The 13,650-nt window shown below is 38.4% G+C and overlaps 1 protein-coding gene across 3 annotated transcripts in view; it reads left to right on the top strand.

Moving 5' to 3' along the window:
- The window catches only part of DNAJB4 (DnaJ heat shock protein family (Hsp40) member B4), a 32,130-nt gene extending 19,214 nt beyond the window's left edge, over positions 1-12,916 (top strand). For all 3 annotated transcript variants that reach the window (XM_037404909.1, XM_037404911.1, XM_037404910.1), the window contains 2 exons: positions 2,142-2,716; positions 4,309-12,916. In XM_037404909.1, the coding sequence (XP_037260806.1) occupies positions 2,142-2,716; positions 4,309-4,542 (809 nt within the window). In that variant the 3' untranslated portion in view covers positions 4,543-12,916. The remainder of the gene's footprint in view (positions 1-2,141; positions 2,717-4,308) is intronic.
- The last annotated feature ends 734 nt before the right edge of the window (positions 12,917-13,650 follow it).

The raw sequence follows: 13,650 nt of genomic DNA on the forward strand, positions 1-13,650 counted from the left end.
TATGACCAGTAGGTCACTCGCTTATTGCTATTCACTTAGGGCCATGGTTTTTGCTGATATGAAGGAGGACACTTAAATAGCAGTACTTTGGGGAAATTTTGGGTTCTTATGAATACATAATAAAATTTGGTCCTCTGTCATCTGTAGGACTTAATACAATTGTTAACATCCATAAATTCATGTAGAAGACCTTCAGCTTCTACAGAGGATGTAGGGTTTTTTTGTCTTTTGTTACATTGCATGTATTCAAAGCTTTAGTGCTGTTACTGGAACATTCTAGGAAAAAAGTGTTTATGTAGATACCAGGGGCCTTTGTTGCCTCTTGGGTCTTTTGCCTTCTTGCACTTCTTCCTTCTTACCCCCTGCCTTCTTTCTGTATGTCATTGTAAACCTGTTTACTCTGTGGATTCATTTGCATTTTAGATTCCTGTGCAGCAACTCATGCCTATCTACTTTCCCAAAATATCATTTTAGTCACTTTTACCAAAGAGTTTAAAGTAAAGCATATAAAGCCTTTGGCATTCTGGTATTGCATACTTGAAGCCAGAGGTTCAAAACATAATTTCTGTTTATTTGAGGCATAATATTAAACCAAAGTATAATTTTTATAACGGTGAAGCTGGAAATACCTCCCGATGCCTCAGTTGCTCTTAAGCTCTTCAGTTGCATCTGTGAGTGTAACTAGTTGTGAAGGAAAGGCAGTGGGTGGGGTGGGAGGATGGAAGGAGGAAACCTCAGTGTTTTTACAGCCAGGAACTGGATGGACCTTCAGTAACTTTTGGCTTGCTGTTTCAGAAGGTGTTCTTCTACTACCACAGACTGAATCCACTGATCTGCTTGCTTGACATTAACAGTTCTGTGACAGAAGGGTGTACTAGTACATGTTGCTAAGTACTTTTAATATGTTCTGGTATTGAGATGGGGAAAGCATTCTCATTCTAATGTCTTGCTTGGTTACTGTTGATAACCAGTATTAAGCTTATGCACAGAAGGTCTAAAAGAGTGATCCAAAAAACCCCACCAACCCCCTCTTTCAGATTTAGGGAATGCATACTTTACTAACGTAAGTCTTCACACTTTTATGGCTATGAAAGTAGAATAGCAGCCGTAGTGCTGAGCTGCTGCGAGATACATTACAAGTTTAGAAATAAAAGTTTCTTAAGAAGACTTTCAGTCTTTCATCTTAAAGATTTGAGAAGATATCCTAAAATAGTCAGTGCAGGAGAGCACTATTACGAGGAAATACTTAGAGATCACCTATTGGGACAGAGGCATTTAAGGAAAGTGATTTTAGCTGGGTTTGGAATGAGAGAGCAGGAAGTACAAGGGACTGTCCAGTGAGAACTGAGGGAAGACTTATCGGGAAGAAATTAGATGTAGGTCTCTCCTCCTGGCATATAGAAAAGAAAGAACATTCTGTTTGAGAACATTCTGATTTTTTGCACGGAGACTGTGACGTTATATACAAGATTTTTGAACCCAAATGGATCTTAGGAACTTCCATGCTATTTTTATTTGTGGCTGCATTGAAAAAGGGTTCCCAGGTTTCTTACCTATTTTGTATCATAGGAACACAAACTCTGATAGGTTTGGGATTATAAATTGAACATTAAGGAAGCATATGGCTGCTTGACTATTGGCGTGTTACCTTTTACTCAGACTGAATTGCAGGAAAACAGAGGTAAAACTAATTAACACTCAGTTAAAGCTGAGCTACAGAAACCATGGAAAATGTTGCATATGATACTGCATAATTTTCCCCACAAGTGATCTTGTAGAGGGGTGCAACTCCCAACAGATTTTGCAGAACAAGAAAAGATCAAGTCAAGTAGACCTGTCTTCTGTTTTAAGATACGAGTTCTTTGAATAACTGGCTTCAATCACATGAAATAAAATTGGCACTGTCAGAATACATGCTCTTCTGAAGTAGAATTCATTCCAGAGCTTCAGAAACTTTGTGGCTATTGAATTACTAGTTGGTACTGCATAGTCTGATGTTGAGTCCTCTTTGTAAAGGAGACCTTTCACTCTACTGCAAAGACCTTTTTGACTCATCAGTTCTGATATCATTACATTCTACAATAGGGAATCTTATACTAATACTGAATTTGTTTTTAACTTTGCTTATTTGTATTATTTAGGTCTGAAAGGAGGAGCTGGAGGACCAGACGGACAGGGTGGTACCTTCCGGTACTCATTCCATGGCGACCCACATGCTACATTTGCAGCTTTCTTTGGTGGCACAAATCCTTTTGAGATCTTCTTTGGAAGGAGGATGCCTGGTGGCAGAGACACTGAAGACATGGAAGTGGATGGTGATCCATTTGGGTCCTTCACTAGTTTTAGTATGAATGGTTTTCCAAGGGAAAGGAATACAGTTGGTAGCCAATTACGTCGTAAACAAGATCCCCCTGTAATCCATGAACTTAAAGTGTCATTGGAAGAGATTTATCATGGCTGCACAAAAAGGATGAGGATTTCACGTAAAAGGCTTAACCCAGATGGTAGAAGTGTCCGAACAGAGGACAAAATTCTTACTATTGAGATAAAAAGAGGATGGAAAGAAGGCACCAAAATCACTTTTCCAAAAGAAGGTGATGAAACACCCAACACAATTCCAGCTGATATTGTTTTTATCATTAAAGATAAACCTCACTCTCACTTCAAGAGAGATGGATCAAATATTATCTATCCTGTTAAGATCAGCTTAAGGGAGGTAAGTTTCTCTTTTGGTAGAACATTACAGTATGATACAGTGGCTCTGCTGCACAAGCTCTATGGCAGCAGTAAAGTTTTTGATTTTGTTTTTTAGTTAAGTTTCACTCTTGTAAAGTCAATATGTGGCTGCAAAGCACAGTTATTTATAGCGGTAGCAATAGCCATTTTGATAAAAATGGAGTATTATTTTAAGCTGTTTACTATTAGAGGTGGAAGAGTATGAGGGTGAGAGTAAAAGTTGGTATGTCTTAAATCTTTGTACTTTAATTTCTAGATAAATATATATTAGGCTGAAGTAACAAACACAAACAGTTAAAGAATACATCCAATATAGTATGCTCCTTACTGCTGTGATGTGATTGCTACTTCTGTAGGACAAAGTAGAAATGTTTTAAATACTTTCACTGCGAACAAATTCTGAGTCTGCCTTTTTATGTCCTAACTTATTTGAGTGTGATTTCAAAGTACGTAGAGATTGATTTCATGATTATAAATTATTGTGAACAGGTGTTACAGAAGCTATATATAACAACAAAAATGGTATAGCTTTTTAAAATTCTGTTCCAGGTCAAAACACATTGGCTTTCAAAAAGAAATATCAGAAAAACACCTCAGCAGAGTTCTGAAGGGTCTGAAGCCTCGACAGGGTCATAATTTAAATGATAATGTAGATGAGCGTGTATGTTGGTTTTTTTCTCCTTAATTAGCATGAGGTGGAGCAATAAACTCTTGCTTGTGTTAAAGCTCTTTGTGTACATTATGAGCTCCCTTCTTAAAGGATTCTTAACTAAAAATACATGGGAAGTGAGGTAAAACACCTAAAATAAGATGAGGGAGGGAGAAAAGACAACATTTAATGTTGATGTGAGTAATTTAGTTCCATCATAGATAAAAGCCTGTTTAGACGCATTGTTATGTAAGTTGGACATAATCAGTATAGACTAAGTGTGCTGAATCAGGTGAAGTTGGAGGAATCAAAATGTTGTTATCTGAGATCCTAGTAATGAAAACAAACTATTGGATAAAGCAGGAGGCGGTCTGTGATCTTCTAATTTTGGTGCACCAAAACAGTTGTTTCCTTTTCTTTGAGCATCATGAATGCTTACCCAAGATGGCTGTGAAATTTGATATGCCTTTGCTTACAGACACTTAAATGTTGTTTTGCAGTTTGGTATAGTATAGGTTGATAGTATATTGGAGTAAACGCCTGTACAATGTAAATAAAAAGTGGAACAGGACTCTAAATTTCCAATGGAAACAGAGAAGCTAGACATCTCTAGAGAAGTACGAGTGAAGAGTTCACTCTGTGCCCACCTAGCTCATTATTTGATAAAGGCTCTGAAGGATATATAAGCTCAATTACCCTCCAGTGGCCATTGTGTAAGATTGGCAAATTCCATGATACTCAATGAAAAATTGAAGTCTTCCGTTTTTAAGAGAGGAACACTGTATTTGAATTTTGACATCTCAATAGTGCACAGTGGAAATACTGTTCAGAATGCTAGTCTTTTCTAAATAATCCAAATTCAGTTACAGGTACAGATAAAGTTCTGACCAATTTCTTTTTCTCATGATACAATCTTTCTTTAGGCTTTGTGTGGCAGCTCTATCAACGTGCCAACGATAGAAGGAAGAACCATACCCATGACAGTAAATGAAGTTGTAAAGCCTGGAATGAGAAGAAGAATTATAGGATATGGTTTGCCATTTCCCAAAAATCCTGACCAACGTGGAGACTTAATTATAGAGTTTGAAGTAATTTTCCCAGATAACATTTCTCCAGCATCAAAAGAAGTACTTAGGCGAAATCTTCCAGTTTCATAAAATGAAGACTGTGTATGTTAACAGTTTAAACAGGACACTGGAAATGCAGAAGACTGGCAAGTCTGTGCTTTTAAAAGTGCAATCTGTAACAACTAGTGGAATATTTGGGGTTTTTTTTTTTGTTTTTTTTTGTTTTGTGGGATGGGGGGGAAATACTGTAATGCTGCATGAGAAGAAAAAGGTTAAATATAAGTCATACAGGTGAATTCTGCAGTAAAATTTACAGGAAAACCACTCATTTTATTTTAGATCTTCCTAATCAAAAAAAGTTATTCATTATTTTGCCTAATGTAAAATGTAGTCGGTTTTTACAAAGTCAGTACATATTTCTGATACAGTATTTGAGCCTCCAAGTACTTTATTTCTTATATCCCTACCCTATCTATAACATTACCCATTTGTACAGAAATTGGACATAGTAGTAGAAATATGCAAATGTATAAATAATATAAAGAGCAAAACATGAAAGATATCATTCTGGTATGTTGCCTTCCACTGCACAAAGCATAGGCTGGGAAAATTGGCTTAGACTCCTGAACCATCCCCCAGTGGAATGAAAGCATTTTCTTTATTGCCTCAGAGAATGTGTGAGGACTGCATTGTGAGTCTAGCAAAGGGCATGTGGCTTGAGGAGCAAGAGTAGCCATTTGCTATGGGATAGTTCCTCAGCCTTCAGGCAGAACAGCAAGAAGGGTTTCAACAAGTACATAAACAGAAAATGGTGGGCCTTCTGTCAAACGGAGCAGGCAAGCTTGATGACAAATGACATGGAGAAGGCTGAGGTACTCGGTGCCTTCTTTGCATCAGTCTCTACCAGTAAAACAAGCCTTCAGGAATTCCAGACCCCTGAGACCAGAGGGGAAGTCTGGAACCTCAGTGATGGAAGAGCAGATTAGGGTGCACCTAAACTGGAAGTCCATGAGCCTGACAGGTGGCATGTCTAAGTGCTGAGGGAGCTGGCTAATGCCATTGCAAGGCCACTCAGTTATCTTTGAATGGTCGTGGAGATTGGGAGATGTTCTGGTAGACTGGAAAAGAGCAAATATCACTCCTGTCTTCAAGAAAAGCAGGAAGGAAGATTTGGGGAGCTACAGGCCAGTCAGCTTCATTCACCTCAGTCCTTGGGAAGGTGATGGAGAAAATCTTCCTGGAAAGCATTTCCAAACAGAAGGACAAGGTGATCAGGAGTAGTTAGCATAGCTTTACAAAAGGGAAGTTGTGCTTGACCAACCTCGTTGCCCTCTACAGTGAGGTGACTAGCTTTGTGGATGACCAGAGAACAGTCCATGTTGTTTACCTTTGACCTTAGTAAACAGACTGATAAAGTACAGGTTAGATAAGTGGAAAGTGAGGTGGAGTAAAACCTGGCCAAATGAGTGGGCACAGGGTGGGTGTAGTCAGTGGCACAAAGTCCAGTAGGAGGCAAGGCAGTAGTGGTGTACCCTATGGCTCAATACTGGGGCCAATACTATTCAGAATCTTCATTAATGACCTGGATTATGGGATGGGGTGGGGTGCATCCTCAGTCAGTTTGCAAATCACGAAACTGGGAGGAGTGGCTGGTAACCCTAGATGATGTACCACCTTTGAAAGGGACCTAAGTGGGTTGGAGAACTGGACTCTCACAGAGTTCAACAAGGGGGAATGTGAAGTCTTGCTCCCTGAGGAATAACCCAAGGCAGTAGTAGTACACCCTGGGAGCTGAGTGGCTGGAAAGCAGTTTTGCTGAGAAGGACCTTGGGGTCTGGGCGGATAACAAACTGACCATGAGCCCACAATGCACCCTTGTGGTGACACAGGCCAAAGCTTTGCTGGCAGGCTGAGGGAGACAATCCTTTCTCTACTCAGCACTGATGAGGATGCATCTGGAGTACCGTGTCCAGTTCTGGGCTCCCCAGTACAACGAGGATACAAACTTACTGGAACAGAACTAGCACAGGGCCATGTAGGAGCGGCTGAGAGAGCTGGAGCTCTTCAGCATGTAGAAGAAAAGGCGTTGGGGGGGATCTTTTAAATATAAATACCTAATGGGAGGGAATGGAGATGGGGGGAGCCAGGCTTTTCTCACTAGCTCTCAGTGGTAGGACTAAGAGGCAGTGGACACAAGTTAAAACACAGGGGATTCCGTCTGAACATAAGGAAACACCTTTTTACTATGAGGGTCGTCAGACACTGGAACAGGTTGCCCCGAGAGGCTGAGGAGTCACCATCCCTAGAGATACACAGAACCTGACTGGGCATGGTCCTGGGCAACCTGCTGTAGCTGACCATGCTTGAGCAGGGATGTTGGACTACATGATCCCAAGATGTTCCTTCCAACCTGAATGATTCTGTGAACTTGGATTTAGCACTTTTCACTAGACAGAGATATGGGCTGTGCTCTGCAAATGAGGCGTAGCCCAAAGATGGGTGGTATTGATGTGACAGCTTGAATCCCTAGGGAGCAGGTCTGTATCTGCGTAGAAAGATGCACAAAGAACACTGTAAAAGCATTTGGCTAGTGCAGGTATTTAAAGATCATGCTGATCTCAAGTATTCATTATTTTCAAAGGCTGAGCTTTACTCCCGTGAAGAAGGAAAAGCCCAGGTCCTAGCTAAAGGAAAGTTTGCTTAAGATACAAGGTGGAATAGGGGTTGCCAATAAGCTTTCATATGCTTGAGTCTTGTTTGAATAGAAATATGAGTTACTTGTCTTTAGAGTTAGAAGGTGCATAGGGAAATGGAGAGCCTTCTGTAATAGTCTATAGTTTTATAACACAGTAATAGGGCTGGTTCCCTTGATTGCAGCATGATTTTATTGAAAGAAATACCTTGCAGGTGTGCTTTATTACTTGAGTTTAAAACCGTAATACAGTGCTTTAACAACACTTTCTAAGGTTTTTTTTTTTTGTTTTTTGGGTTTTTTTTTTTCTTCATAAGAAAATACGTAAGATTTGCTGTCAGCCTTTTGCCTGTGGAAATGTAGTAGTTACCTGCTCTGCTAGGTGGCTTAAGAAATAGCAGTGTTATCTTCATGTATGCGATTTTCTGCTGGAGAGTAAGTCATGTGGAAGTGGAATTTAATTTACAGTAACTTTTTAATGAGCACAAGAATAATCCCATTTCTGTTACTCAAAGGAATAGAACTTCTGGGAGATACTGTTCAAGTCAATTTTTCAACTTCAGATCTCTTCATACAGTGTCAGTTAGCTGTAGTCCTGAATCTACAAGGAACTAAACAATTATTGGAGCAGTATCACAAAGGGAAAAATTTGCTGCTTAGTGCTTTACGCTTATTGTTAACACTATATATTTGTTCAAAAAATTCCCATTTCAGTATGTTCCGTATTGCATTTCTTATATGGTTTTTAAGTAAAAAGTATAAAGTTGGTTTTTAACTTACTTTTATCTTTTGTTATGATGGCAGATGCTGTAAGCTACACAACTTTAAAAGCATATCATCCTAAAATACCTGTTTGTTGGTTGAAAAGCTAATGGAATTGAGCATTTTGTAATTCAGGATCTTGTAACTATAGTCCAACTTGTAAAAAAAAAGGTTACAGCAACTAGAATTATTTTTTGTAACCATCCTTGGGTAAGAGGAGTAGTGTTAAATTGAGGAATTGCAGTATCTTGTGTATTTAGAGATATATATGTATAGCAAACTAAATTTTTCCAACTGTTTTCATGCTCAAAATACAGAACTATAGGACTGGTATGAAATGCTTGTATTTCTTTTCTTACGGAGAAGTAACAAAGCATATGTTTCAGAAAATAGCATGTGGAATTACTTCAAAATAAGAGAGGGAACATTAATATCTATCTAATCCAGGATTCTCAAAAATTAATACTTTTCTAATCAAAAAATGTGCTTAAAAGCTATGTTTTAAAAAACACTTGATTATTTAATAAAGGCTACTTGGGAGAAGGAGTCAAATACAGTCACCTAGTGTTATCTCTTAACTGCTGAAATACATGGAAATAACATGGACATTCGTGAAGTTGGGGCAAGAAGGATATTTTGATTTCCTGAAGCTTGCTTAGGTGCCATAGAAAGTAGAAGTCATTTGGTTACTTCAGAGGAGTTCATTCAACAAGTCTATGAAAACCTCTACTTCTAACCTTTTTTAATCTCCCCAACATCAAGCTGTTGCAAGAGTAGGGCATGCTACATTACAACCATTTCTCCATTCTGCCATGCAGTATCACTCTGTGATTGCTCTAGAGCAGGCTTTCTGATGTCATGAGGATATTAGTATTTTACTCTTCCACTCTTTTGTATTATCAATGGTGAAAACTTGTTGAAGCCTTTTTGTGGTGTCTTGAACAGATGATGCAGATTTGGATTGGTTTTGAGTCCCAACCTGTTTACTTTGTTATGGAAGTAACAGACTTTCGGACTGTGGTTGGGTCTCCACTGTTGTTCTTACCACCTTCATCTTGTAACTTTGTGTGTTCTCACTTCCATGTGCCTTTCATGAGGTGAGAGCTCCTCTTCATTTGTAAGTCCTCTTCTAGTATTCATCCCTATTTTCAATATGACCTTTGGTCCGAACCTCACAAACAGTGCTGAAGATGAGCAATAAGTATTATGATGATCAGTCAAATGAGATTACCGGTGTTCTAATTCTCAGATGTGATAGTCCTAGTAGTTTTAGTAAACACTCAAAATGGTATCCATGTCTGATTCTCAAAAATCCAAGCAGGAGGAGATGTCCATCGGACTGATGCAGAGCCAAAGCATAGGTGAAGGTCATGTCTGTAGCTGGCTTGGTTTTAAAGACCCTGGTTGAACTGTACACAGGCATCAGTACACCATGAAATTCTTGACTTTGCATAGTTTTGCTGAGAGACTGGAGAAGACCATTGTCCTGTTTGGATAATCTGCTATGAGTTCTGGATTTTTTTTTTTTTTTTTTGGAGGGCCCATTCCAAAATAAATCAACATTCTGGAAAGGGAGTTGTATTTGGCCAAGAATCAGTTCTACTTCTTGGTAAGTGCCACTAGCCCTATGCTTGCATGAACTAAACTTTCCCTATTAATGAGTCATGCTTTGTGGTGGGTTTTTTGGTGTTTGGTTTTTTTTTTGGTTTTTTTTTTCTTTTTAGACATACTGGGTGCAACTGGCTGGCATTTAGTTTTTGTTGAGAGAGGAAAATAATTGTGGTTCTTCCTTGGCCTTTAGTTAAAGCTGTATGATCCTAGACATACATCTTTTTTTTATTATTATTATTCTTACCTTATAACCCTTGAGTCTCTCAAAATATTTAACCCTAGAAAACCCCCAAACCCTTAAGCCCTTAAGATGCTTTTGCCAATCTTGGACGATTTGGCCTCACTAATGTGATGACGCGGTCTTCAAATGTGGTTCTAGGAGCTGTGTATCTGGGGTGCTACTGAGCTAAAGGAGTGAAGTCTGTAGCCTTTGTAAGGGCTTTACTCTGTTCATGGACAACTGACTGATTTTAAATAGTGCAAGGCTTGTTAATCATGTCTCTTATCCTGTCATGCCAAACTGTGTTATTTCACTGCTTTAGGCACTTGCATACTTGATGGTGACCTGTATGTCTGGCTGACAGAACTATCCAGAAGCAAGTGCTTCATAGACAGGGGTTTGAGAGAATGATGTGTGTGACTGAATGCCATCTGTACTATCAATGGAAGGGAAAGACAGTAAACTCAGATGATTGTGGAGAACAGAAGTATGTTTGTGAAGATCTGGTCAGTCTTGCATATGAGGAGCACTCCCTGCCAGATCCGGAGTCACTTCCCTTGACTTCAACAGCATCAATCCCATAGGGATCCACTTAGAGAGCTCTAAGTCATAGTGGGTATGGCAGCTCTCATGCTGACAGATAGTTGATGAAGCTTCTAAGAAAAGCCTTGAGGTGACTAGACAACTGACAAACTAAATGCCCTCTATTCCTTTCTGGTGTGTGCATTTTATGTGCTAGTCTGACTCGCTGGTAACATACTTTGGGGGTAGAATAGATTTTACTCCACCAGTGAAATTTGCTATGACTCAGGGTGAAATTCTATGTGCTTGAATTCATATGCTAGAGCTAAAGAATATGTGGACGTATTACTGTAAATATCATTAAGAGACAGTTTTCCAGTCAGTAAATGCTAGTCCTCATTTGCAGCTGACATTAATAGTTTTTACTACGTTGCTTACTGAACAAATCCCATAGAACCAGGGTATTCATATAATCACTTACTGTTTGGCATGCAAAGTGGGCAGATGGCAGTACCAATCTCAGCAAGTACAGAATCTCAGCTCTTCATTTGTCAAAATGCTCAGCAACAGACTATCAGGTAGCATGAGTTGTTTCCTTCAGACTCCTCCAGTTAATTGTTCTATTATTTAAAAAGTGAAAGTAGATGTCTGCTGTTCCTCCCCTTAGATCTAGAATGTATAACTGTCCTGTGCTTGTTTTGTTCCCCTGGAATTACTGGTTACCCAAGGGAGGAGCTTTGACAATCTTGTTAGTCATGCCTGATTGCTGTATCAAGGGCAAATTATCATCTTCACATTCCTGTTGCCTTACATAATTAAAAAAACAAAATCCCTACCCAGCCAGTTCCTGAAATACCATATAGCACTTCTCTGATTAGTACTTTATGGCATGCTCCGCAGAAATGTCTCAACTGCTTGTATTTGTATCCAAAGAAAGGTGGATAAACTGGGTTCAACGAGAAGCAGACCTTGCCACAAAAGCTATGGCTAAGTGTAGTAAGGACCTAAAAACACTTCTGAGAGCAATCCAGGAAAACCACATATTTTTATTTTCCTCATATACCAACAAACTGATTTTAAAAGTAGTAGGAAGCAGGATAAAAATTCCTAGGATCCCCTTGTGCTCCCTATCAAGTCACAATTCCAAAACTGAAGCTGGTGTGCGAACTGAGTTCATTGCTGCTGCACAAACTTTCAGAGGATGGTTTTGCTAGTTCATATTTTGCCTTTGACACATGGAAAACATCAATACTTAATGTAATATGGACAAACTCTCAGAAGATCATTAAGTTTTGGTAATGGAGTTTGGTCCCCTCCTCTCACAGGCAGTCCTATTTGAACTCCTGTCTTAAAATTGAGGAGGAAATAAAATCTTAGAGAAAAGCCTTGTTTTGCAGTATCCTCTGATGGTTTAAAAATAGTTGTGAACATTATTTATGAGTAGGAGATTTCAGTTCTATTTTTATCAATATTCTTTTATTTAGATAGTTTATATCCACTTAATGCTATCACAGATACTTACAAACACCAGGTATGTTTCTTCTCGGTCTTATTTTAATTAGACTAAACAAGATAAGGTCCTAAAATACCTTACAAGAAACTCTTTGTTCTCTTGCCATACTAGTAATTCTTTTAAGCAGTTGCTTTGTTTGGAACATGGATAACCAGAAAGATATAATATGCTGCAGGTAAGAACTGCCTAAGTCACATATAGGTAGATACCAATATATATAGAGATTTTATGTGTAGTGAAACAACTTTATGTACTGACAGTTTTCAGTATAGCACTGTGCATTTCATATCCAGTAACATCACTGTTCTATTCCATATACTTTATCCACAAACTTTATGCCTGTTGCATGCCACAATTCTGGCATCTTAAGTGCTGTAGCTGAGAAACTGAAAAATGTAATAAACTGCAGTGTGAGATATAGAATAAAAGAACTGAAACCCATTTTTCCTTTTTTTTTTCTCTTAGTAAATAGCTTATTTTTTCTTCTAAAGCTAAGGCTAATAATGGATTATTAACTTCTATTTAAATGGTTAACTCTCCAACAATATAATTTACAAGAAGTGAAATCTAAGTAACTTTTGGATCCCAGCTATCCTGAATTGCTTGAGGCTTGTTTGAATTCATGACCTAGTTTTGATGTGCGTTAGTTAATGTTGCCAGATATTTCCCTAGTGTGGATACATGTTCAAGGAAGCCTGAGACCAGGACTGGTTGTAAATGGAGAAAATGCCGTGTACCCATTACAGGCTTTTATTCTTTAAGCTTCTCAGCAGTCTGACTCATTTCTAGCTCTACAGATCACTCAGTCAACACTGTTATGCTGATTAAATCCAAGTGGTTGGAACTGCTAATACATGATCAGAGCAATATTAATAAATAGAATTTGCAGCTTAGCAAAAAATAAGCACGTGTAGCAATAATGGACAGGTGAAAGTGAGTGTTGAATGCTTCTTTGCAGTTTCTTGCTGTGCCAATTTCATGTAGATGCTCTTCTAGGTTTGCCTTTTGAGACTAATTTAGCATATGTGCAACGTTACCTTCCTCAGATTTAAATGACAACAATGTCACCTGTTACACTGTATAAATTATGATAGCATATATATGCTTCATACTGTTTGTATTAAACAGTACAATATGATCTTCAGTTTATTTGGTCAGCTCTGTTGGTCTCTTCTTTCAGTACTTAAAAGCTGCTGCTGCTGCTGCTTGAAGCTGTAAGTAGGGTCAGTGTAGTTCTTGCACAACTTCAGCTGTCTTTTTCCATCTCCCCATATGAAATGTGGAAACATTAACACTTTCACTGAAGAAAGATTTGCAATGAATACCTAAATTAGGGCTGTCAACATCCATGAGTTTTTAAAATAAATCTTCACAACCTCTGTATGTCACTGTATAGAAACTTGGCTGGTTTAATTTACATTAAATTATTAACATCAATAATTAAATAATGACTGCAAACAGTATTCACTTTTGCATATTTCATTTCATTTCACATTCACTTCATAAAAAAATGAATTTTTTAAATTCATTGATTTAATTATGTTTTCAGAAGATAAGGAATGAGTTGGTGGAGATCAAGATTGGTAGAGACAGGACGTAAATACTTGTGAATGTCACCAATTCCTTTGTAATACATTTTAGTAAATGGAAAGGGCACGTCTTAAAAGAAACCGCCCATTTAAAATTGCAAAACAGCAAACCCCCCTAAATATCAGAACGAATGTGAACAGTTTGGCACTGTTATTTAATCCATCTCTTTCATCTCACTGCAATCTCATCCAATTTATGCCAACATCTTGTCTGAATTGCATTGCAGTAACGGGGGAAAAAAATACACAGAGTTCTCCAAGTTCAGAGAAATGGTAAGTTTCCTGGTTT

Source organism: Falco rusticolus, chromosome 11 (assembly GCF_015220075.1).
Source record: "Falco rusticolus isolate bFalRus1 chromosome 11, bFalRus1.pri, whole genome shotgun sequence".
In the NCBI taxonomy this organism is placed as follows: Eukaryota; Metazoa; Chordata; class Aves; order Falconiformes; family Falconidae; genus Falco; species Falco rusticolus.